Below are 26,713 nucleotides of genomic sequence, written 5' to 3' on the forward strand. Positions count from 1 at the left end.
GCCTCATTGGCCCAAAGGATCTCTGAGCACTCCAAGAGATCCATTCTATCTGTGGCTATTACACAAGTCATTTAATTGTTATTTTCTGTATCTTGGTTGCTAGTAATTCAAGCTTATTTAGTTATTTTTAAAATTATTTTATCTAACAGAGTATTTCTGTTTCTGCTCCTGTTTCTATTCTTATTGTAATGAAATTGTAAAAGGCACAAGAAGTCCTACTGTATCTTAGACTAAAACAGTTGATCCATTAGAAAATCAAAGAAGCATTTTAAGACATCACAGATAAAATGTCACATTATAGACTGAAGTTAATAACCTCAAACATCGAACGTCTCTGATCACGCAAAGAAAAGTAATATGTTATAACTGACTAATTCCCTAATATGAAACTATTTCCTTCAAGTATAAGAATACTCTATAAACAATTAATTTCAAAGTATTAAATATTTACTCCTATTGCATATTTAATCTATCAAAAATCACAAAAAAAATCCTATGAGGTCAAGGTATGTGACCTATTATCACAGTTAGATTAAAAACCTCAACCTCATGACAGTCTTCCTACAGTGAATACAGCCCTGACCCTTTTGAGCTTCAGAGGGTCTTGATTGCCTCATTTTATGTCAAAAAAGCTGTTTGCTAATGTTGCGTTAACCTTTTTCTTTAGTATTCACTTTTTGTGTATTTTTTCTCGTATGTCTGTATTAATCCTGTGTCATTATTCTTTACATCTTTTGTAAGTCTACAGAAACTTGCCTTAAACAAGCAGCCTACACTTTGTGTTTACATGCATGGCTGATGACTTGACTAAGTAAAAGTATTACACAGGGAATCACAGTTTTATGTTGTTAGTCATGTGGAGATACTCAAAGTTGAGGTAGCTGTCCAACTGAGGATCATTACACATATAGATTGACACGTGAACTCTCTGTCACTCTGTTTCCCCCTCACTGCAGACAGACAGCTGGACTCGGCCAGTCTTTGAGCACGGGGCACAGAAGGGGGGTGGTCCATCATGGGACATGGTGTGAAGTAAGAGCCAGTTTCACAGTCCCACAGTCACAGAGCTAAGTTTTCAGCCACCAGAGACGCACTACCGCTACTGTCTGGGATTCCCAGTTCCTCAGCTAAAGGGCCGTCTGTCCGTCTGACTGACCCGACTTCATTTTGGCCAATAGTTTTATTGGTTTTCCCGAGAGATTTTGAGAAGAAGGGAAAACATTCACCATGCAGTCTTGCGCCAGGTGTGGGTTTGTGGTCTACCCAGCTGAGAAGATCAACTGCATTGACCAGGTAATACATTAAAGCATTTATAAATAAATGCCTTCTTGGGTTAAAGTGAACTCTCAAATGTGTCTGTGTTAGCCATAAAACTAATAACAGCTGCACAATGGTTATGGATATAAGATTGTTTTTAATTAAAAGACTGGACAAAAAAAGACTTACAGTTTAGCAGTGACATTAAAGCTTTAGAGAATCGGTCATTGAGTCCATGTGGAAAAATGTGATGTGATTACTGATGTTATTCTGGGCCTCTTATTAATCAGATATAACAGAAATTACTTGTCCAGCATTTTTTCTCTGCTTAATGAACTAGATTCCAGTCATGTTTCCTCTGAACACGGATTTAAAGATTCATGGTCTGTCTTTCTTTTTCTTTCTTTCATTTTTGGCAGAATTGGCACAAAGCATGTTTTCATTGTGATGTCTGCAAAATGGTACTCACTCCAAATAACTTTGTCAGCCACAAGAAGAGGCCATACTGCTCTGTGTAAGTAGGAGTCAATACTACTGCAATGCCTATTGAGCGTTTGTAGTTAATCACCAGACATGATAAAAATAAATAAAAACGTAATCTTTTTTTAATGAGTAAAGCACAGAGGAGGCAAATTAACTGCATCTTAGTAAACCACGATTGCACAATAGCCAGGGTCCCATTTTTAACGTTGTGAATTACACCTGGTGTGACCATGTTGGCAACTATATGTGTATCTCATCCTTTCAGGCACAATCCAAGGAACAACACATTCACAAGCGTCTATGAGACCCCCATCAACATTAACGCAAAGAAGCAAAGTAAGGCCAGCAGTGAGGTAAGAGGACATCCTGAGCAAAACCACAGCAGCAGCATGCATGCCATACAACATGTTTCAGTCCTCTGACTCACTGGCATTGTTGTTGCTGTCTATGGCACTAGAGGAAAGACAGTTTATGGCTGTGTCTACTCTAAAGATTGTTATTTATACTGAACACCGAGGTCTAAAAAGGCAGTAAAAAACTTGAGATTTGACCCTGAGCATTTGTATCCATTACTGTTGGATCACAAAGGTCTAAATCCTTCTTTACGAGAGGTGGTCGGTGGTTCTGAGGCCGTGGTGACGGAGGTGGTTTGGAATGGAGACTGGCTCAGGTTATTTCTGTTTCCCTGACAGGGGCTAGATACCCCCCTCCACTTAGCCCACTTTATGCTTCAACGGGCTAAAATTATATGTCAGAAAAAACAGCTTCACATCCCTTCCTCTCCTCTGCTCAGCCACCTGTTTCTGTCTGTCTGAGTCTGTCTGTGCCTCTAAGTTCACGCAAGGCTCTCATGCTTATATTAGCAGTAGGCTAGCAAGCGCCTCGGCTACTGTTTTAAGCCACTGGAGGGATGTGGGAATGAACATTTCAACATTTGATCTGAGGGCTGACCTCGGATCATGAGTGGCCCTCAACCCCCTGTCTAGATTTACCCCACTGAACATTTAAAAAGTGTATATCTTGCTTGGGTTAACATGCAGCTTTTGCTTTCTTATTCCTATTGATTGTACTTTATACCCTTTAGGCGATGATGCTCTAGAGACGTCACTCTGTCCTGTGTCTTCCTCTGACATAGAGCTATTCTAAGATTAGTTTGGGATGGTTTTTACAACTCTAGGATGATATACAAAGTACTCTATTCTGGTTTGTTCTGGGCAGGTCTTGTACCATCTTGAGTGGAACATCTTAGTTATTAATACCAGCTCTCTAACATTATCCCTTCATCATTTAGCTTTTCAGCTCAGGTTCTCCTGCAGCACAAGAATAGAGAGATGTTTGGCACTGTTTAAGTAAAGCAATACCAGTTAGGACTAGCAGTAAAAAAAATATATTTTTATTTTTAGGTGATTAGTAGCATCCAACTACCAAAATGGATGCTGCAGTCACATGTGCAGCGTCTGCATGTGCAAATGCTCGCTGGCCTTGGCTTAATGCTTGTCATCCATGTGCCATCCTTGTAGCTGAAGTATCGCGAAGATGGCGAACGCTTTATGTCCACCTTCCACTGTGACACGAGATCCATGGAGCTGAAGAAGGCTTGCCTAGCCAATCAGATGGCCAGCCAGGTGAGCTCCTGGGAGAGCAACTGGCCATTGAACCCTTTTAAAGGGAATTTTCAACCCAAATTCTTATCTTTATCAATTAAAAGAGAGAAGAATTACAAATTATTCTTCAAACTTCCTAATTTCTTCTACTTTAGTATTTTAATTCAGCCAAATCTTTTGTCTGTCATGATTAAGCACTTGTTTATTTTTTGTATGATTTCACATAAATGAATTGCATGGCTTATTTAACAGGTTCATAAAAACCTTGCAAGATGCATAATTGCCTGGTTTAGGAACATTTGTAATTGACCATGTTTATCTTTTATATATAAACCGGCCTTTCAGTCTCAGTCTGAGTTCTCACAGCAGCAGACCTGGTATTCAGGGATGGTGAGCAACCAGGAGATAGTGACAATGTCCCAGGCACAGAATACCATCAGTGATGTGAGTACACGTTTTTTTCTCACTGGTTGTTGTGTTGTTGTATCATGAGTATATTCTATTTAAATAGTTGATATAAAAAAAACTTACAATTTTTAACAGTGTTGGTCACATGGCTGATTTTGTGGCTTCTTTTTTGTACAGGTCAAATACACAGAAGAATATGAGCAGTCAAAAGCAAAGGGTAGCTTCCCTGCAATGATCACACCGGGCTACCAAACTGCCAAGAAGGCAAATACCTTAGCAAGTAATGTAAGTGGATTTCATTTAGCTTTCTGTACCTCACAGAAAAGATTAAACTTCACTGATTTTCCCTTTCTGTTAAACAATCCATGCAAGTTTATCAAAAATTCAAGAGGCCAAATAAAAATGCTTTGTTGTCTTTCTCTTCAGCTGGAATATAAAAAAGGACACGAGGAAAGAGTTTCCAAATACACAACATTTGTGGACCCCCCTGAGGTGATTCTGGCCAAGAAACAAGGACAAATTGTTAGCGATGTAAGCCCTTCAGACATTGTTGACTTTTTTTTTTTTAACTAGCTCTGCTCAACTATAAACATATATATTCTTACAATAATATATTTATGGATATGAGGCATCACCTCTTTTTCATCAGTATGCCTACACAGAAGAATATGAGCAGCAGAGAGGTAAAGGTAGTTTCCCTGCACACCTTACGCCTGGATACAAAATGTCAAAGAAGGCCACTGAGCAGGCCAGTGACGTAAGTAGTACAAAACAAAAAACAAAAAAAACAGCACACACATATGCAAGTAAATACTAATGCATGTAAATGCTGTTGTTTTCATGCTGAACCAGATTAAGTATCGTCAGATGTACGAACAGGAGATAAAGGGGAAAGCCAGCGCTGAAGCGGCTGTTACTGAGATTGTCCATGCCAAAGAAAATGCAGAGAACTTCAGCCATGTATGAAAATTACTGTCACTGTTCCATCAGTTTGTTTTAATTCAAAGTGAACTAAATAAAGCAAAGTGCTCTCCTGTTTCCAGATTGCCTATACTGAAGAATACGAGCAACAGCGAGGCAAAGGCAGTTTCCCCGCCATGATTACGCCTGGTTATCACCTTGCAAAGAAGGCACAGGAAATTGCCAGTGATGTAAGTATCAATCTGACTGTGGACCCAGTGAAATATTTCTAAAAGCTGTAAGTATCTTTGACAAACATGTAATTGGTCCATCTTGGTAAATGGACTGAGTCTTATTTAGCCCTTTTCTACTCTCCCAGCGTACTCAAAACGCTTTATACAACATGCCACATTCACTTTCTTCAGTGCTTTCTCACTAGCATTCACACTCTGATGGATGAATCGGAGAGTAACCTGGGGTTAGTATATTGCCCAAGGATATTTGGCATGCAGACCTGAGGAGCCAGGGATCAAATCACAAACCTTCCGATCAGCAGATGACCTGCTTTACCTCCTGAGCCCCAAATATGTTGAGTCTAACATTTAGATGCTTTGTTGTGTAGGTGTTGGAAGGATTGCATGTAGTTATAAAGGGAGCTTGTATCTGTCATCTAGTCATGTGGACTAGTAGTAAATGTTGTCAAAACATTGCAGAGTGTAGTGTGTAAGAGTTTCAGCTTCATCAATCAAGTGTCCTTGTCAACACCGGGCAGAATAGCAGACGAGGGACAACAATGAGGAGACTTGATGTCATCATTCTCTAAACTATCCGCAGTGAATGAATTAGACTCTGTTTGTGTGTGTTCCTCAACCTTGCAGGAGCAAAACTGTTTGTCCTTCTCCTCCTGCAACACGTTTAGTAATTTTTCATCTCTTTCCAGTTAAAATACAAGAAAGACTTAAACAAGATGAAGGGCACGTCACACTTTCACAGTCTGACCTCTGAGGATAATCTGGCACTGAAGAACGCACGAAAAATCAACAAGATTGTCAGTGAGGTGAGGCTCGTGAGAAGCATACAACCTTCGCTAAATACATTTGTGTGTCTAGATTTATTCAGAGCGTAGGGAAAGAACAATGTGAATATTCAAATAGCTTTTTGTCTAAGCAACAGTCAGTCTCAGGTAAATGTATGTATGTGTGTTTAAGAGTGGGAGATATTGGGTGTACTGTGTCAGCGTCCAGCAGACATGAAGCCTCCTGAATTGCATTTTCAGCATCTCTGAAATGCTTGTGTGGTGAGGTGACAGCTTACCTCCAAGGTCATGGCCCATCCTGCCAAACTAAGGTTACCTCACACTGCGCTTTATTTTTAAGAATCTATTCTTAGCCTTAAAAATATGTGTGTTAGAAATTAGCTCTTATTCTGAATCTAATTTTCCACCAAAACCACACAGACACATTATCTCAGTTTTGTTTTTTTGTTTTATGCTTCAAATAATGTTTATGATATAATGACAGACTGTAAATAAAGAACATAGCATGGTTAGTGAGTTGCATTTTAAACCCTGGAGTGTAGTCGTTTTGGCTTTTTAATCCAAAAGTAGAAATATTTGGATGAGAAGTTATCAGCTAACACTAGTGCTGCTCTATACTGCGAATTGTAAAGTATTTTAAGTAAATACAGGGCAAGTATTTCAGATACCAATGCCCACACTGATACTTTTTAACCTATAAAGGCAGCTTGTGTAGCAAAGAGCAGCATGTCATGATTTTAAAAAATGAATCATCATCATCATTATCATCATCATCATCATCATCACATTTAATAAACACTAAATCACTTTCAGTTTTAGTTTACACAATAAAACACACTTTTCAGCTTTTTATTGCTTATGGAAACTGTTTTTTGGAGACCTGGAATGTAAATGTGCCTGTCTCTAAAGCACTTTGTGCCAGTTTCTGTTGTGCTATAGATTTGACAGTGAACACAAGAGTACTGAGGTATATTTTTGCATTAAAAAACAAATATTTAACCCAATTCAGTGGACTACATACTCAAGTAAGAAGATAGAAATAAAATATCAATCATATAGCACTACTGTCGATCCAAAACCAATACCAGCGTTGGATTAATCTGCCCACCACAAGCTAACACTAGCAAACGTGATTAGCATGGTGCATCAATAGACTTTATATTAGTACTAAATGTGATACTGGTATTTCACTCACCACGCTGGAGCACAAAGCATTAGATTTCTCAGATAATTTTATGAAAATATTTTAAACAGCTCCAACGATTCAAACAGCATCCAGAGGTTGAGATCAGTGACTTTATTTGCACTTAAGCATAAAGCTAGCAGAAAAGACGGCCCCAATAACAGCCATGATCACATAACTTCAAGCACCAGTGTTTAAAGGTGAGGTTTCCCCTGTGTGATATTTTCATGATAAAGAGACTGACATGTTAAATAGGGAAATGGTTTTAATGTTAAGCTCAGCAAAGCATGTTTAAGATTAAAGGTTGGTCTCAGAGACTCTCGAGTGATGATGGAGTGTCAGTGATGGTGACTGATTAGTGGGAGGAACTTTACTGTATATTTAGCCATGTAGGCACCAATGTGCCACAAAGGATCAGCTCTCACTGTGGAAAACAGAAAAATGAGGTTGCAGTGAAAAATGTTACAGCTTGGCTGCTTTATTTTTACGTTTGCTAACAGGTGGAGTATAAAAAAGACTTGGAGAACAGCAAAGGACACAGCATCAATTTCTGTGAGACCCCACAGTTTCAAAATGCAGCCAAGGTTGCCAAGTTCACCAGTGATGTAAGTTTAATCGCAAAAACAATGTCAAATATATATATTTTGATAATTTTGTAGATTTTTTGACACCCTACAAACAACGTATTTATATATTAATACCTGATATTAGCACATGAACATGTTTCTTTTTAAACAAATATTTTCTATAGAACAAATATAAAGAGAAATACACTACTGGTATGAAAGGCCACTATGAAGACTCGGGTATTGATAAGAAGACCATGCATGCCATGAAAGCGAGGAAGCTGGCAAGTGATGTAAGTCTTATTTTTAATCAAATCAGTGTATTAGATCTGCTTGGTTGGATTTGATTTCATATTACACGGATGAAAAGAAACAATTTTACATGTTTAATTTGTAAATAGAAAATGATAAACTGTCAACTGTCTGTGCGAGTGATTTTATTGATGTGGTGGTTTTGTCCTGCATATCTCAGATTACTTATAAACAAGGCTGTGAGCAGGAGCAGGCTGAATACAACTACCCGGCCAATCTTACGCCAGGTTACCAAAGCCAAAGAAAACTGGATCCACTGAAAGAGGTACAATATAATTAAGACAAAGGGACATTTTAACGCTAAAAGGTTTTTTTTTAAAAGCACTTAAAATCAGAAAAATTATTCAAATGTAAAGTCGGTTCTCAGATAGCAAACTTCATCCCAGCGCTGTTGTCATTGTGGTTGCAGAAGAACTACAGGCAGCACATTGACCAGGTGAAGTACAAGTCAGTGACAGACACACCTGACATTGTTTTGGCCAAGAAAAATGCTCAGCTTGTCAGCAACGTAAGTAAACAGTATAACACCATGCATAACACTTAATAAGTTTCTTATTTTTTCTAACCATGTAATTCATGTGGCCTCTAGTTAAATTACAAAGCCGGGTATGAGAAGACAAAGCATCAGTACACACTATCCCAAGACCTGCCCCAAATCCAAAAAGCCAAAGCCAATGCTGCTTTGTGTAGCGATGTAAGTTTACTCTTCTCACACTTGCATCAATAGCTTACCTTCACTCGTCATGCAAGCACCCAGAATTCAATACCAATCCACATGATCTATCTTGTTATTGGCATTATGATGCCATAACCCATTTCTGTTTCTTCAGATTAAATATAAAGAGGAGTGGGAGAAGACAAAGTTTAAAGCTTGTGAAATTGGTGTGGACGATCTGAGCGTCAAAGCAGCCAAGGCCTCCCGAGACCTTGCAAGTGACGTAAGTAAACTCACGCTTCTCTTTGCTGCAAAGACATCTAAGCAAAAATCTAAGTGGCTTTAATCAGAAGTAAAAGCTGGCAAATGAAATCAAGTCAGACGGGCATGTGTTTCAGATTAAATACAAAGAGAGTTACATGAAGAACAAGGAGAAGGCTGTGGGGGTCAACGTGAGCGACTCCAAGACTCTGCACTCTCTGCAAGTGGCTAAGATGAGCAGTGATGTAAGTAGAATTGCTTGACCTGCAATGTAATAGTGTAGACTTGTGTGACTCACACAAGCCCAGAGTATAACCTCAGAGGTTACCTATTGCTTTTTGTTACAACTTCAGATTGAATACAAGAAGGGCTCTAAAGAGAGCCAGGCCCAGTACAGCCTTCCTCTGGACATGATCAACCTAAGCCATGCCAAGAAGGCCCAGGCACTCGCCAGTGACCTGGAGTATCGCACAAAGCTCCACGACTACACAGTCATGGCAGATGACATCAAGGTCCAGCAGGCCAAAAAGGCTTATGCCCTCCAAAGTGAGGTGAGAGAGCCACCTGAGGGTGATATTTTGGTTAAGGGGTCTCTTTTAAATGCAGAGACATGAAGAAAAAGGCAAAGAGAAGTCTTTTGGAGAAGTCTTTCTTGACATTTGTTCCTCTCTGCAGAACCAGTATCGTTCAGACTTGAACTGGATGAAAGGAGTGGGCTGGGAGACCGAAGGATGTCTCAACATCACTCAGGCAAAGAAAGCTGGAGAGCTGCTTAGTGATGTGAGTGGAAATGTGCTTGTGTTTATATTTTAGTTTGTTGCTGTTTTCTTTCAAGCACACCATTTATTTGGCTGCTTTTTTCTCTCAGACCAAATACCGTCAGAAGGCAGACAGCATCAGGTTCACCCAGGTGGCTGATGATCTCTCCATCAAGCACGCAAAGAAAAGCCAGGAACTGCAGAGCGATGTAAGTCTCCACTTTAGAGCCAGAATGAGACGCCATTCATTCTAGTGCATTCTTGCAGTATATACTAATCTATGTGACTTTTCAGTTGGCCTACAAAGCAAACACAGAGCAGATGCTGCACCAGTACACCATCACAAAGGACGAACCTCTTTTCAGACAAGCAAAGGCTAACGCGGACCTTCTCAGTGCAGTAAGTTCATTTATAAAAAAATTGATGTAGAAAACAAATATTCACATTTTTAAACTATATCTGTTATCTGCTACGTTATACAAGCTCCTCAAGAATGTGCAGTTGACTGCCGTGTGTCTCACACTTGAACTGGTATAAGTTCATGCATGCAATCATTTGACAAATTATGTTTTAAAGGGACTTTATGTGGAAAACCAAGTACGTCCCTTGTTCTTTCATAGAAATTAAAAAGGTAAAAAACTAGCTACCAGGATCTGCAGAAAACGATTACTTTCAGTTATTGCTGCTGAAGATGATTCTACAAGTTAATGAATCATAGGGTATCATTACAAAACTGTATATATCAACCAAACACACACACACACACACACACACATATATATATATATATATATATATATATATATATATATATATATATATAAAATGTCACAAACAAACTGTATTTTATCTTCTTAAAAGCAGTTTGATTCTGTGACCTGGTTCGACATAGTGTTGTTCTCAGAAAGCGGAATCTATTTAAGCCAATTTCTTATATTCAGCTGAACTTATTTAGTGTCTCCATATGGTACAAAATCAAGCTGGTTAGCCAGTTATTCAGTCCAATAATTTAAAATTATCAAAATTAGATTTGCTTTTAAAAATCCACATGACGTGATATAATGCACTTTAAGTCTTTTGAAGTAGCAGCTCACGCACCGTTCAACGTGAAATTGTCTTTCACGCTTAATTTGTCTCACAAATTGTCTCTAGTCTGTCTCACGCAGCCCTCACAGTTTTCTGTGTTTTCACCTGAAGGTGAAAGCAATTTAACGAGTTTCTCAATATGTGCGTGTGAGGTGCTGATATGATTTTTTTCCTCATGCATTTGTCTTTGCAGAAAGTGTACAAGAGCAACTGGGAGAAGCAGAGGGAAAAGGGCTTTGAGCTCCGTTTGGACTCCCTATCTATACTCACAGCAAGAGCCAAGAGAGACCTGGCTAGTGATGTGAGTTTCTATTCTCTTTTACTCTGAAATTTGCAATAACCTTAGGTTAGGTTGAGTTGCAGCATTTTGAAATCATTGGATTCTTTAAGAAGTAGCATTTAGCATCTTGAACCATTTATTTCTTGTCTTTTTGCAGGTGAAATACAAAGAGACGTATGAGAAAAACAAAGGCAAGATGATTGGCATTAAAGCGGTCAGTGAGGATTCTCAGATGGCTCACTCCACTCTGGCCACCAAACTACAGAGTGATCGCCACTACAAAAAGAACTACGAGGACACTAAGACCAAATACAGGTGAGGCCAAGCTTAGTTCTTTACACCCAGATGCATCTGGTACTAGAGATAAAGTAAAGGGAGTCATTTATAGTTGGGTATAGTTTCTTAAATCTGTGTTGCATGGTCTTCTTCAATTAATTGGTAATAAGTGAAGCAATTCATTTTGCATTTTCTGAGTTAGCGAGGTCATTTAGCCCTAATATTCTTATCTTTATACCTCAGAGGGTAATGATGCATGTGTTATAGCATTTCAGTAACTCTAAAAATGAGATAAAGAGCTTATATCATTTATCAGATATCAGTTGAAGAGGAAAACTACTGACAGAAGCTTTTAGATTATTACAAACATTATTAGCAGATTCCTTAGCAATATCCTGCTTTCTTTTCATACCAGCAGCAATTTAGAAAGTTTTACAGGACATTTCATTTCAAAAGGTCAAACAAGCTCTGATAAAGACTGCATGAGCCATCACCCCAGATAAAGTCAAAGTAAAATGAAGTGTATTATCCTTCTTTTTAAGTAGACCCCAATCAGCAAAGAGCTGAACTCAACTCAACAATAACTGACCTTTCATTTTCTGCAGTTTTGGAACAAAGCTCCTCATTGAAACTAATCTTCATTTCCAGTGTTTCCCTGGATATGCTGAACATCAGCCATGCCAAGAAGGCTCAAGACCTGGCAACTGAGACCAATTATAGGACTATACTCCATGAATACACTACTCTGCCAACTGACATTAATGTTGCCTGGGCGAAGAAGGCTTATGGACTACAAAGCGATGTAAATCTTACTTTTAGGCACTGGAATGACCAATCATTTCATGCAAAAGTACTGCAGAATTTGATACTGATATGTGCGCACGTCTGTTTTCAGAAACAGTATAGGTCAGATTTGAACTGGATGAAGGGCGTTGGCTGGGAGGCCTCGAAATCTCTGGATGTCCTGCAAGCAAAGAAAGCTGGGGAGCTGGTCAGCGAGGTAATGTTTAATACTATGACTGACAAGGCATTGCTCCGAGTAGCTATAAAACAATCACTGTTAAATGTTATTAATATTTCCCCCTTTTTTTTTTAGTAAAAATGAGGCAAAAGTATTCTTTTTTTAGATCAGTCTCAATCTTCTTAGTGTTCAGTTTGGTTAGAGAGTTATATCACAGAAACTTCCAAGGTTTAAAATCATATCTGTTTATATATTTTTCAATTCAAGTTGAAGTTCATACTTTAAAATATGAGGAAATCTGATTTTACATGTTAAAAAACATAAAACTATAAAGCTCATCCAACATATCCAGGCATTCTTTCAACTATGAGAAAACTTGCTCCTTCAGGCCTATGGGCTAAATTTCCATTCAGAAGCCCAAAACTATCAGGCTTCTGCTCTGTGGAACCAGGTCTCACTTTGAGTACAAGAGACATATAATTTGACATTATGTAATTTAGCATTTCTTGTTGCCCTAACTGATAAGTTCATGTGGATTTCATCTTAATTTGATAGCTACAGGGGTGGATTTTTAATTCGATTCAGGGCGTATAAGTCCCTGCTTCCTATAATTTCCAGATGCATAATGGGTGTTCTAATCTAATGAACCAGGTCTTATGTTGAACTCAGGAGAGAGGTCTCTGGTTCGAGTCCGGATGCCCCCTACTTAGCAAACATTCTTGACTGTCATGCATCTTAGTGCTTTCAGACACAATCCGAGTCAAAGCCTTAGCTATTAGGGTTCTTTTAAAGTATTAGGAGGAATGGGGGTATAGCTCAGTGGCAGAGCATTTGACTGCAGTTCAAGAGGTCTCTGGTTCAAGTCCAGATACCCCCTACTTAGCAAACATTCTTGACTGTCATACATCTTAGTGTTTTCAGACACAATCCGAATCAAAGCCTTAGCTATTATGGTTCTTTTAAAGCATTCCGAGAAATGGGGGTATAGCTCAGTGGCAGAGCATTTGACTGCAGATCAAGAGGTCTCTGGTTCAAGTCCGGATGCCCCCTACTTAGCAAGCGTTCTTGACTGTCATGTATATTCAGACACAATCCGAGTCAAAGCCTTTCCTATCAGGATTCTTATAGAGCATTTGACCCCAGATCAAGAGGTCTTTGGTTCAAGTCCGGATGCCCCCTACTTAGCAAACATTCTTTGAAGGCCTGACTTTGCGTTCAGAAAAATCTAAACCTTTAAAATTTCCCTTTTTTCCATTTCTAACGTTTAATTTCATGAAAGCTTTGTCAGGTTCATTGTGCAGGGGTATTGGGGGTATAGCTCAGTGGCAGAGCATTTGACTGCAGTTCAAGAGGTCTCTGGTTCAAGTCCGGATACCCCCTACTTAGCAAACATTCTTGACTGTCATGCAGCTTAGTGTTTTCAGACAAAATCCGAGTCAAAGCCTTAGCTATTAGGGTTCTTTTAAAGCTTTCCGAGAAAAGGGGGAATAGCTCAGTGGCAGAGCATTTGACTGCAGATCAAGAGGTCTCTGGTTCAAGGCCGTATGTCCTCTACTTAGCAAAATTTGTTTGAAGGCTTGACTTTGTGTTCAGAAAAATCTAAATCTTTAAAATTACCCTTTTGTCCATTTCTAACGTTTAATTTCATGAAAGCTTTGTCAGGTTCATTGGGCATGGGTATTGGGGGTATAGCTCAGTGGCAGAGCATTTGACTGCAGTTCAAGAGGTCTCTGGTTCAAGTCCGGATACCCCCTACTTAGCAAACATTCTTGACTGTCATGCAGCTTAGTGTTTTCAGACACAATCCGAGTGAAAGCCTTAGCTATTATGGTTCTTTTAGAGCATGAGGAGAAATGGGGGTATAGCTCAGTGGCAGAGCATTTGATTGCAGTTCAAGAGGTCTCTGGTTCAAGTCCGGATGTCCACTACTTAGCAAACGTTAATGACCGTCATGTATATTAAGACACAATCCAAGTCAAAGCCTTTCCTGTCAGGGTTCTTCTAGATCATTTGAGTCAAAACCTTTCCTATCAGGGTTATTCTAGAGCATTTGACCCCAGATCAAGAGGTCTCTGGTTCAAGTCCTGATACCCCCTACTTAGCAAGCATTCTTGACTGTCATGTATATTCAGACACAATCCGAGTCAAAGCCTTTCCTATCAGGATTCTTATAGAGCATTTGACACCAGATCAAGAGGTCTTTGGTTCAAGTCCGGATACCCCCTACTTAGCAAACATTCTTTGAAGGCCTGACTTTGCGTTCAGAAAAATCTAAACCTTTAAAATTTCCCTTTTGTCCATTTCTAACGTTTAATTTAATGAAAGCTTTGTCAGGTTCATTGGGCATGGGTATTGGGGGTATAGCTCAGTGGCAGAGCATTTGACTGCAGTTCAAGAGGTCTCTGGTTCAAGTCCAGATATCCCCTACTTAGCAAACATTCTTGATTGTCATGTATCTTAGTGTTTTCAGACACAATCCGAGTGAAAGCCTTAGCTATTTGGGTTCTTTTAAAGCATTAAGAGAAATGGGGGTATATCTCAGTGGCAGAGCATTTGACTGCATTTCAAGAGGTCTCTGGTTCAAGTCCAGATACCCCCTACTTAGCAAACATTCTTGACTGTATATTTAGACACAATCCAAGTCAAAGCCTTTCCTATCAGGGTTCTTATAGAGCATTTGACACCAGATCAAGAGGTCTTTGGTTCAAGTCCGGATACCCCCTACTTAGCAAAACTTCTTTGAAGGCCTGACTTTGCGTTCAGAAAAATCTAAACCTTTAAAATTTCCCTTTTGTCCATTTCTAACGTTTAATTTCATGAAAGCTTTGTCAGGTTAATTGTGCAGGGGTATTGGGGGTATAGCTCAGTGGCAGAGCATTTGACTGCAGTTCAAGAGGTCTCTGGTTCAAGTCCAGATACCCCCTACTTAGCAAACATTCTTGACTGTATATTTAGACACAATCCAAGTCAAAGCCTTTCCTATCAGGGTTCTTCTAGAGCATTTGACCCCAGATCAAGAGGTCTTGGGTTCAAGTCGGGATGCTCTGTACTTAGCAAACTTTCTTCGCATGCCTGACTTTGCATTCAGAAAAATCTAAATCTTTAATATTTCCCTTTTGTCCATTTCTAACGTATAATTTCATGAAAGCTTTGTCAGGTTCACATGTCACGGGTAATTGGGGTATAGCTCAGTGGCAGAGCATTTGACTGCAGATCAAAATGCTCTGATCAAGAGGTCTCTACTTGATCAGAGCATTTCCTGATAGGAATGGCTTTGACTCGGATTGTGTCTGAAAAAGCTAAGATGCATGACATTCAAGAACGTTTGCTAAGAAGAGGGTATCCAGACTTGAACCAGAGGCCTCTTGATCTGCAGTCAAATGCTCTGCCACTGAGCTATACCCCCATTACCCCTGACATGTGAACCTGACAAAGATTTCATGAAATTAAACGGAAGAAATGGACAAAAGGGAAATTTTAAAGATTTAGTTTTTTCTGAATGCAAAGTCAGGGCTGCAAAGAAAATTTGCTTAGTAGGGGGCATCCCGACTTGAACCAAAGACCTCTTGATCTGGGTTCAAATGATCTAGAAGGACCCTGACAGGAAAGGCTTTGACTTTGTCTGAATATACATGACGTTCATGAACGCTTGCTAAGTAGGGGGCATTCGGACTTGAACCAGAGACCTCTTGAACTGCAGTCAAATGCTCTGCCACTGAGCTATACCCCCATTTCTCTTAATGCTTTAAAAGAACCCTAAAATCTAAAGCTTTGACTCGGATTGTGTCTGAAAACACTAAGATGCATGACAGTCAAGAATGTTTGCTAAGTAGGGGATATCCGGACTTGAACCAGAGACCTCTTGAACTGCAGTCAAATGCTCTAGAACAGGGGTGCCCAATCCCAGTCCTCGAGAGCTACCGTCCTGCAGCTTTTAGATGCATCCCTACTCCAACACAGCTGAATCAAATGGTTTGATGTCTACAGCATGCCATCATGTTTGGCAAAGGCCTGATAACAAGCCATTCATTTGATTCAGGTGTGTGGGAACAAGGATGCATCTAAAAGCTGCAGGACGGTAGCTCTCGAGGACCGGGATTGGGCACCCCTGCTCTAGAAGAACCCTGATAGGAAAGACTTTGACTCAGATTGTGTCTGAATATACGACAGTCATGAACGCTTGCTAAGTAGGGGGCATCCAGACTTGAACCAGAGACCTCTTGATCTGCAGTCAAATGCTCTGCCACTGAGCTATACCCCCATTACCCCTGCACAATGAACCTGACAAAGCTTTCATGAAATTAAACGTTAGAAATGGACAAAAGGGAAATATTAAACATTTAGTTTTTTCTGAATGCAACGTTAGGGCTGCAAAGAATGTTTGCTAAGTAGAGACCTCTTGATCAGTGCAGGGGTATTGGGGGTATAGCTCAGTTGCAGAGCATTTGACTGCAGTTCAAGAGGTCTCTGGTTCAAGTGCGGATGCCCCCTACTTAGCAAACATTCTTGACTGTCATGCATCTTAGTGTTTTCAGACACAATCCGAGTCAAAGCCTTAGCTATTAGGGTTCTTTTAGAGTATTAGGAGTAACTGGGATATAGCTCAGTGGCAGAGCATTTGACTGCAGATCAAGAGGTCTCTGGTTCAAGTCCGGATCCCCCCTACTTAACTTTCTTTGCAGGCCTGACTTTGCATTCAGAAAAATGTAGATGTTAAATATTTCCCTTTTGTCCATTTCTAACATTTAATTTCATGAAAGCTTTGTCAGGTTCATTGGGAAGGGGTATTGGGGGTATATCTCAGTGGCAGCGCATTTGACTGCAGATCAAAAGGTCTTTTGTTCAAGTCAGGATGCTCCCTACTTAACAAACGCTCTTTGCATGCCTGCCTTTTCATTCAGATAAATCTAAATCTTTAATATTTCCCTTTTGTCCATTTCTAACGTATAATTTCACAGAAATTTGACTGCAGTTCAAGAGGTCTCGGATTCAAGTCGGGATACCCCCTACTTTGTAAGCGTTCTTGGGTCTCGTGCTTCTTAGAATTTCCTGACACAATCCGAGTCAAAACCTTAGTTGTCAGGGCTTTTTCCAGGCCTGACTTTGAATTCAGTAAAACACTGTTCCTTAATTTTTCACCTTTGTTCATTTCTAAACTATATTTTCATACAAATGTTGTCCTATCCTTTGACTCTCCTTGTTCTTAGTGTTTCCTGACACAATCCGAGTCAAAGCCTTTGCTATCAGGGTTCTTCGAGAGCATTTGACCCCAGATCAAGAGGTCTTGGGTTCAAGTCGGGATTCCTCCTACTTAGCAAACGTTCTTGATAAATTCTTTTGGCCATTTTCTTGTACCTACATTTTCCAGAAGCCCATCCTGTAAAGAATCTGATATCTCAGAAGTCACTTCTTTTTATCTGGTGCAGTCTTTTTTGTAATGTTCTGCATATGATACACGAGGCTGGAATCTACATGCACTATTCTTAATCTCATCATGAGCAGCCACTTATTTGTCATTCCACTCATGTTACCACCATTAGTTTATGAAACAGAACAGATCTTGGAGCCCGTCCTGAGCGAGCATTTTTCTGTATACTGTTTGTGAACATGTGGTTATGTATCTATCTAACAAAGTCTCCTTTTGTTTTTCCATCTTTTTGATTTTTTTAGGTACTTTATTTTTTAGGATCCATCCCACATAGCAGAAAAGTCTGGTCTGGATCTGGTGTCAAGCCGGCACAGCTGGCTGACTTCTGGCATGGCAAGTGATATGTCATCCAGATATGTGCCAGGCCTGATGTAGATGGCACTGTTTATGCGATGGCATGCCACATCTGGCCCTATTATGTTTTGGTTTATGTGGCCCAGGCTCATACAAAACAGGTCTGGCCCAGATCCGGCATCAAGCTGGCACTTCTGACTGACTGGTGTCGTGGCGGGGTGTATATCAACCAGATGTGGGGCAGGTCTGGCAATGATGGCACTATTTATGTTACCATTTTCCTGTTTTAGTTAGAAGACCCAAATGCCATGTTGCGATACTATACTGCTATGGTAGCCAACGTTTCAATTGCAGGTTTGACAGGTTTGTGATGTACACTTTATCCTAAACCTAGTGAGGGTTTAGTCATGTTTACCACTGGGTGGCTGAAGCTCAGGCGGTAGAGCAGGTCACCTACTGATCAGAGGGTAAGTGATTCGAGTCCTGCCTCCAGTCTGCATGTCAAGAGTTAGAATATAGTTAGGAAGCACCCAGTTTAGACAAAGTGTGTGAATGTGGCATGTTGTACAGAGCACTTTGAGTAATCTGGATGACTAGAAAGGCATTATATAAGAATCAGTCCATTCTCTGTCTGAACAGAGTTTTGTCTTGCTAGTTTTCCACTATTATGTTCCAGTACATGTTGTTATTACATGGCTTGATTAAGGTACACATTAGGCTGACATCTGGGGCCAGAGTTCAAAATGTTCTGGGCCAGCACAGGGCCAGCAGTGTGTCTGCAACTGGCCCATGTGTGAGCCACCTCTGGCAAACCAGATCGGGGCCGTCATTCTTTTCGGTATGTGGGCCATGTGTAAGCACATTGTGTGGGCCAGATCCAGGCCATACCAATTTTGCTATGTGGGATATTTATGATATAGTGTGTGCCCTCTAGTGGTCCCAACACGTATATGCATTGAGTTTTTTATGGTTGCCTCCCATTGTTACAGCCTAGTGTTCATCACTGGGGTATTTTTCTTCTCCAGAAAAAGTATCGTCAGGATGTAAGCGCTCTGAAGTTCACCAGTGTTGAAGACACTCCAGAGATGAACCAGGCCAAACTAAGCAACAAACTTGCAATTGATGTAAGTTCAGCTGACATTTGTAGCCTCAGCCATATGTTATTATTGCGTGATATAGCATACAACAAACATGTTGTTACCTAGCTTGTTGAGTTTTTTTGGCCCACTTGACATATGCCACAAAAACCACTGTAGCACCTAGAAGTTCACCAGATTGAGTTATTTTAAGGCTTGTTTCATTGTGGTAAACTGATCTTTAGTGCTGTTTTTTCTTCTTTACAGAGGTTGTACAGGGAGAAGGGTGAAAACATGAAGCACAACTACACACTGAGTGGAGAGTTACCCGAGTTGGTGCAAGCCAAGCTGAATGCCATGAATATCAGTGAGGTAAAACCATACATAGGCACATTTAGTCAGTCAAAAAGTTCTTCTCTGCGGCAGGTTTTATATAATGTTTTCGCGGTGAAACTGAGTTTGTTCATCCGACACATTTCAGACGCAATACAAGGAATCTTGGAAGAAGATACGTGATGGCGGTTACAAGCTGCGTCTGGATGCCATTCCTTTCCAATCTGCCAAAGCATCTGCAGAGATCCTCAGTGATGTGAGAATCCATTTCATCATATGAAACCACATTATTACTATTTTTTAGCAGAAAGTTGAACTGAAACTGCTCTTGTCAACACAGATTTTCAAATAGCTCTCCTCACTAAGCTTTGTGTGTTTTGTGTGTCATTTCAGCAAAAGTACAGAGAAGAATTTCAGAAGACCAAAGGGAAGATGATCGGCCTGAAGGGACTGCAGGATGACTTGAACATTGCTCACTCAGTCTATGCCAGCAAGCTACAGAGTGATGTGAGTACTTAGTTTCTGCAGTTTAGCTGATAGAAATCATATTTTAATGATTATACAATATTCTCGTAATCACATTTCCCCATCTAGATCAAGTATAAGAAGGACTCTGCAAAGGAACTCTCAAAGTTCCACCTACCCATGGACATGCTGGAGGTTGCACATGCTAAAAAGGCACAGTCATTAGTCAGTGACCAGGACTACCGGCTGTCCCTGCATCAATACACCGCGCTGCCGGATGACTTGAAGCTGCTAGCTGCCAAGAAAGCATACACCCTGCAGAGTGAGGTGAGAGTGATGGCAGACAGCTGCTCGCAGCATCTTTTATTTATAGATTTAACAACGCTCTTCTGTCACAACTGAGCTTGCTGTGAAAAAGAGCACAAAGGCAACATTATTTGTACTTTACAATTTTAAACCATTAAATCAATGAACACATGAAATGCTGTATTTGTAGATAAAAAAAAAAACCTTTGCAGTGGTTGTTTCTATGTAATGAGACTTGTTTTTACATTCAGAGATGTGATCAAGATTTTCAGTTTTTAGTGCCAATTGTTGAGGCCAAGCTATTTTAAAGAAACAGCTAGTATCTGATACTTAAAGTGTGTTTGAGGCTGGTTACAAGGCTGGTTTATTTATCTCTGTAACAGACAGCACACGTCTACCAGGCAAATTGATTATTAAAGGCTGAAACTTGTACTAGATAGTAACTGACAGTAATAAAATGGAATCACGTTTGCTTCTGTAATATTCCTATTTTATTCTTTTTTGTCCACCCTACAGAAATTGTATCGCTCTGACCTGAACTACCTGCGTGGCACAGCCTGGATCGCCACTGGTGCTCTGCAGATTGAAGGATCCAAGAAGGCCACAGACCTCATCAGTGAAGTGAGATATCCCCTATGCTTTTCATTTACTTTCTGCCCTTTTTAGTGCTTTCAGTGCATGTTAGGTTGCCTATATTCACCCTATCTTGATGCATGATCAAGGGAAATCGTATAGTTGATTCTGGATCTGACGTTTTCAGTGGTAAAAATGTTTCACTATAAATTTTCTGGGTTTAACTTTTGATTTTGTTGGTGGGAATTCAAAACATTGACTTGATTTACACCAAAAACTAACTGTTTAATTCTCTCTGCAACAGAAAAAGTACCGTCAGCAGCCGTACAACTTCAAGCACACCTCTGTTGCTGACTCTCCAGATATTATCCATGCCAAACACAGTTCACAGATTGCAAATGAAGTAAGACAATAACGTTACTGTTTTAGTTTCTCCTTTTCTTGTAAATGTTTTTTTGCTTGCTTAAGCTGCAACGTTCCTTTTTAAGATTACTAGAAATAACCAGGCATGTTACTTTGCTGGAAATATTTGATGATTTGAATGATAATAAACTGGGTTTTATCTCTCTGTCCCAGCGTTTGTATAAGGAGAAAGGGGTGAATGACCAACACAGCTACACTATTACATCTGAGAGGCCAGAGATTACACAAGCAAAGATCAATGCAGCCAACTTTAGTGAGGTACTTAACAGCATACAGTGATCATAAGCATGTTCTTTTCAAATGTTATATGTATATACAATATAGATAACTTTTTTTCTTTGCAGATAAAGTACAGAGAGTCCTGGCACACTCTCAGGGCTCAGGGATACAAACTCACCATGCAGGACATCCCCTTCCAGGCTGCCAAGAGCTCCACGGGCATCGCCAGTGATGTAAGATCACATTTGTTGAACAGCACAGCAAAACCCAAGCATTTAAAGAGTTAAATCAACCATGATTAAGTTTTTAAAAAAAATGCTCACTCTAAGCTCTGGTAAAGTAGGAATCGTATGCAGGGTTTTGTATCCTTTTGATTAAAATTTGCAGATCAGTTCCAGTTGATTAATCTAACTTGTGTCTCTGCAGTACAAGTACAAACACAACCACCTGCTGGAAAAGGGGAAGCACATTGGGGTCAAATGCATCATGGACGACCCACGTATGCTGCACTGCCTGCAGGCCGGCCGATTGGCCAGCGACCAGGAGTACCGCAAGGATGCACTGACAACCAGCGGACAGTACCACCTCACGCCAGACATGATTAATCTGGTGGCGGCTAAGAATGCGCAGGCACTGGCCAGCGACCAGGACTACAGGACGAGGCTGCACGAGTACACGGTGCTCCCTGACGACATGAAGGTCAAATGGGCCAAAAAGGCTTATGAACTGCAGAGTGAGGTGAGGGCTGGGAGTAAAGAAGAGATTAAATTACTAATAGGAAGTGCAAATGTCCTGACTCATCTATTGCTCTATTACTTTATGTTTAGAAACTCTACAAGTCAGACCTCAATTTCATGAAAGGGGTAGCCTGGGATGGAGTGGGTGCGCCTCAGCTGGAGTCTGCCAAAAAGGCTGGAGAACTTATAAGTGATGTGAGTAATGCACCGAAACCTGTTAATTTATAATATTGCTGCAGTTTACTGTCAAATTAAAGTAATATATCCATCATGTTTATGGTTTTAATTAAACTCCTGTAAGGTTATGAGCTCCAGCTCTGACTGCATATGAAGCTGAATTTAGCATTTATGCAGTATTGCTTTAAAAGCTTTCGCCATCTGTGTCTAAATGTGTGTGTGGTCTTCCTTCTTGCAGAAGAGGTATCGCCAGCTGCCAGACAGCCTGAAGTTTACCTCAGTACCTGACTCTCCTGATATAGTCCACGCTAAGACTAGTTATCAGCAGTGCAGTGAGGTAGGAAGAAGATGGAAATGCTTATAAGAGAGAACTGATTCAAAAACCTGATTCCGCTCTAAGTCTTTTGCTGTCTTAGCTGCTGGCGGTGATATTTCTACCTTGTTCATGCCTGTGCCTCTCATCCACTACAGAGGCTGTACAAATCTGGAAAGAATGACGACATGCATAAATACACCTTGCATCCAGATGATCCAGACTTCATCAGAGCAAAGATGAATGCCCAGCAGATTAGTGATGTAAGGCACATTTATCAGCTAAATACTTACAAAAAATATTTTTTAAAATCCTTTAAAAAAAGATGATAATATCTCTACATAACATTTTAATCTTGAGCATTATTTTTCCACGAAGAAAGTTTACAAGGCGTCTGGGGAGCAAGTGAAGACATCGGGCTACGACCTGAGGCTGGACGCTATTCCCTTCCAAACTGCCAAGGCTTCCAGAGAAATCGCTAGTGATGTGAGTTATGGGCCTTGTTGCATTGAAATACATTTTCGAGGCTATTATTCCAGGACAAACATTTTTATACTATACAGTAACAGTATTAAACAAAGGCATTTAAAGGATGCTGACCCTGTATTTCTCCCTGCAACAGTTCCGCTACAAGGAGGCTCACTTGAAGGAGAAGGGCCACCAGGTAGGCCTGCGCTGTGTGGAGGATGACCCTAAGATGTTGCACTCTCTGGCAGCAAGCAAACTCCAAAGCAACTTAGAGTACAAACGTCAGTCCAAGGAGGAACGTGCCCACTACAACATCCGCCCAGATCAGCCTGAGTTCCTGCACGCCAAAAAGAGCCAAGCTCAGGCTAGTGACCTCACCTATCGACACAAGCTCCACGACTACACCTGTGACCCCGAACAGCTCAATGTCAAGCATGCAAAGCAGGCCTACAAACTGCAGAGTGATGTAAGTTGTGATGCTCGTGCAACTGAGCTGGATCTGAAAATATAATTACTGTCATTTATTGATGTGTCATTTATTGATTGATTGATATGTATTTAGGGAAGAAGCACTGTTAGGTGCTCAAAAAGCAAATGTCTTGTGCAACAGTGGGACCTATGGCATGAGCCAAATTCAGTGTTTACTTTTAGTCACACGATGATCCTGAAAAAACAAGCATGTGTACTTTTAACACGGACAATTGCCCCATGGATTAACATTGGGGTCATTTTGTGGTTGCTGGTTAGAGCGTTCTCATTATTGAACTGGTCTGTGTATTGGTCTAATAATGAGCCACAATTCTGTGAATTCTTTTACCCTCTTTGAGTTTATTGTTTTGGTTTTCCAGTTTACAGATCCCATGTTTTTTGGACCTTTTGAATCATTCTTGCAGTTTTAAGCCACAAAGTATAACTGCTCAGTCAGAGCAACTTATTTTTGGCTTGTTTTGTTGCCTTAATCAGAATCATAATTCATGTTTTTTTAATTAAAAAACTAACTGACTATAAGCCCAGGCTTAACCAAAATCTTCCAAAGATTGAATGAAATGTATTGAAAACATTAACCCCAAGTTATTTAAGAATGCCATGTATTAAATTTGGGCCACTTGCTTATTTGTAGTAGAAATATACCACTGTCATTTCTTTTCTTTTTTATTCAAGGTGAACTACAAGTCGGACCTGAACTGGATCAGAGGAGTGGGCTGGACCCCTCCTGGTTCTCATAAAGCAGAGCTTGCACGCCGGGCTGCAGAGTTGGGGCTGGCTGATGGAGTTAGCGCTGATGAGGCTATTGCGAAGTATCAGCAACACATGATGGTAAGTTCATCATGGAATGGTGACAATAGTGATTAGTACAGTGTCTTTAAAAAAAACAAAAAAAAAACAACATATATATATATATATATATATATATATATATATATATATATATATATATATATATATATATATATATATATATATATATATAAAATAAGGAAGTCCTTAGACAGCAAAGGGTCTTGAAAACGTCCTCTCTGTCTTCCTTTCAGCTGCATTATCAGCAGATGATGGAGGAGCAGCAACAACAGCAACAGCAAGCTTCTGAGCAGGTGGAGACCAGTGAGGAGATCCAGCAAGGTGTCAACATGGATGCGATGGAAGTTCTTCATGTCAAGAGGAAGAAGACCATCCAGACCGTGCAGAAAAAGTCCAGCACCACCACAACTTCATTCAGATCCATGGAGAAGAAGTCCAGCACCACCTCATCTTCGTCTTCAGCCACCCTCCAGAACACAACCAAGTCCAGTAAAGTTGCTGCCATAGAAGAAGCGTAGAGCAAAGGAGAAATTTGGAGACAGAGATGGTCACTTTTAGAAAGTGTGCTTATATTTTACTGTGTTATTTTACTACTTTGATGAAGCGATAATTGTGACTTTGCAGTTACATGAGAAGCCACAATATTATCAGAGCTGCTATAGATGTAATAACAAACTGCAGCAGAGTTCATATGATTAAGAGTGAGATTAAGCATGTTGAACCAGGACAGCACTAGTGATGTTTGTTGGAAGGATTGTTGGTATTTGTGTGAGTGCTAAGGTGTAAATTTCAACTGAAGAGCCATTTTTAGCAAATTCAAGCAAAACGACAGGATTAACAAAGCTGAATTAAGGTTATTGCAGGTTGAAGGTCAAACTGAGTGGAATGCTGAAGGAAAGTTTGTGCTTTCATATACTGAGTGTATTTGGAAGAAATATGGGCTGGACCAGATTGTTATATGGCCACTGATGCAGAGTGCAAAGGATTTCAAACTCATCTTTTTACACTTTGCTTGGTCCTTTTTAAAAAAAAATCTGATAAATACTGTATGCTGAAAGTTCAAATGATGAAAGCACAAAACCTTGTTGCAGTCTTGCAAAAAAGGTTTGATCATTTTATGCACTTTCAACCAATGAGTAAGAAGTATAAGCCTACTGAAGTGATGGGATCTACTTTTGTCTGACAGGTTCAGCTTTGTGAGTTTGTGTCTCTTTTAACTCAAAGCTGGGCTCGGAGTAAATTCTTGGTTTTATCAATGATTAATAAACTGTTTTTGTTGGGTTGTTTTCCCAGGCAAACTAAGCTTTTGTCCCTTTTTATTCCCAGAATACAAATGACTGCTAAGTACAGAAAAACACACAGCAAAGTAAGGTGAATCACATGACTGATGTTGAGGTGATCTTGCTCCTGATCTAGCTGTATGTATGGATGCTGGTGTAGACACCAGGCTTGTTCTTCTGACCACAGCTCACCACTAGAGTGACATAGTGCATGCTGTTTGTGATTACTTTCACACAAACCCCCAAAAATATATGGTCACACACACCAATGGGCCTCCAGAATCAGCCTGCAGTGTCAGACAGACCAAGATGTTTTATGTAATGGATCACTAACATTTTTGATGCATCTTATGATGTAAAAGCAATCTGCAAGAATTTTGGATTACTTTGATATAGAACAAACAAAATAAAATACAAGTTGCCTGAGAACTCTTCCAAATTCAAAAGACATACAGTGCATCCGGTCTTTCAGTCTTACAACACAGTATTAGGGCCACATTGAGAGATTACAGATGTTTCAGTGTAAACTACAATGGCTGCTATAGCCTCTGTAAAAGTGCTTTGTGTTGACAAGTTAGTGAAATGCATCCATCTGTCTTTACTTTGATCTTACCCTGTTTTGTTTTTAGGCAATTTTATTTCCTGCCTTTTAGATTGCTCTCTCTGACATAATTTTGGACCTCTTTCTTATAAACCCTTCTGCTGCCCTTTGTTAAAATCTGTTTGCTAACTGAGGTTTTCCATACTTTAAGTTGTTTTTTGAGTTATTTAGCTTCAAATTCTCCAACATGCTTCCCTGTGTCTATGTCATGCATTTGTATCCTTCACAGGTTCTGCTATAATAATTATCGTGTCTTATTTTCCTTTTAAAAGGAAGAATTAAAAACACTGCATTTGATAAATGTGGCAAACCAGTGTCGTTGTAAAGGGCCTCGGCATCTGCCATCTGAATTTACAAGAGACACATACCTGCAGTGTTTGTTACATCCGAGACCCAGAAAGTCTGAGTATGTGGTGAAAGGATCTTCCCCAGTTTGAATTTCTCTCTGTCTCTCAATTTCTAATATAACAGTCACATGACAAAAGTAGACAAAAAGTATATAAACTATAGCAGAGTTATCAAACTGTAAAGTGAGCTCAGATAAGGAAAATAAATGCAAGGCACAAAAAAGCGAATATTCGCTAAAAAACAACAAAATAAACATATGTACTTTTTTCCCTGGAAAAAGCAAATTGATACTTAACATATTAAGTAACTTAGAGCAACATATGTTGCCATCTGGCCAATCCAGATGT

The 26,713-nt window shown here is 39.9% G+C and overlaps 1 protein-coding gene across 2 annotated transcripts; it reads left to right on the plus strand.

The window, feature by feature from the left end:
• Positions 1-991: 991 nt before the first annotated feature.
• nrap (nebulin-related anchoring protein) lies at positions 992-26,361 on the plus strand (the record flags this gene model as incomplete). 2 transcript variants are annotated; one of them, XM_080872865.1, is made up of 43 exons in its annotated part: positions 1,228-1,293; positions 1,677-1,771; positions 2,006-2,093; positions 3,261-3,365; positions 3,690-3,788; positions 3,930-4,037; positions 4,179-4,283; positions 4,402-4,509; positions 4,605-4,712; positions 4,796-4,903; positions 5,593-5,709; positions 7,372-7,476; positions 7,623-7,730; positions 7,910-8,014; positions 8,159-8,257; positions 8,339-8,443; positions 8,580-8,687; positions 8,803-8,910; positions 9,019-9,216; positions 9,341-9,445; positions 9,534-9,632; positions 9,718-9,822; positions 10,703-10,810; positions 10,947-11,104; positions 11,714-11,867; positions 11,961-12,065; positions 18,774-18,872; positions 19,092-19,196; positions 19,306-19,413; positions 19,551-19,664; positions 19,752-19,949; positions 20,445-20,549; positions 20,806-20,904; positions 21,078-21,182; positions 21,269-21,376; positions 21,570-21,881; positions 21,971-22,075; positions 22,296-22,394; positions 22,529-22,633; positions 22,749-22,856; positions 22,993-23,304; positions 24,000-24,155; positions 24,371-26,361. In XM_080872865.1, the coding sequence occupies 43 exons, from the start codon at positions 1,228-1,230 to the stop codon at positions 24,653-24,655; spliced, it is 5,400 nt and encodes a 1,799-aa protein (XP_080728991.1). In that variant the 3' UTR covers positions 24,656-26,361. The 2 variants fall into 2 exon arrangements, with proteins under 2 accessions (XP_080728990.1, XP_080728991.1); XM_080872864.1 differs by lacking the exon at positions 3,261-3,365 and having other exon boundaries at positions 992-1,293.
• Positions 26,362-26,713: the final 352 nt, after the last annotated feature.

Source organism: Rhamphochromis sp. 'chilingali' (assembly GCF_963969265.1).
Source record: "Rhamphochromis sp. 'chilingali' genome assembly, chromosome: 22".
NCBI lineage: Eukaryota > Metazoa > Chordata > Actinopteri > Cichliformes > Cichlidae > Rhamphochromis > Rhamphochromis sp. 'chilingali'.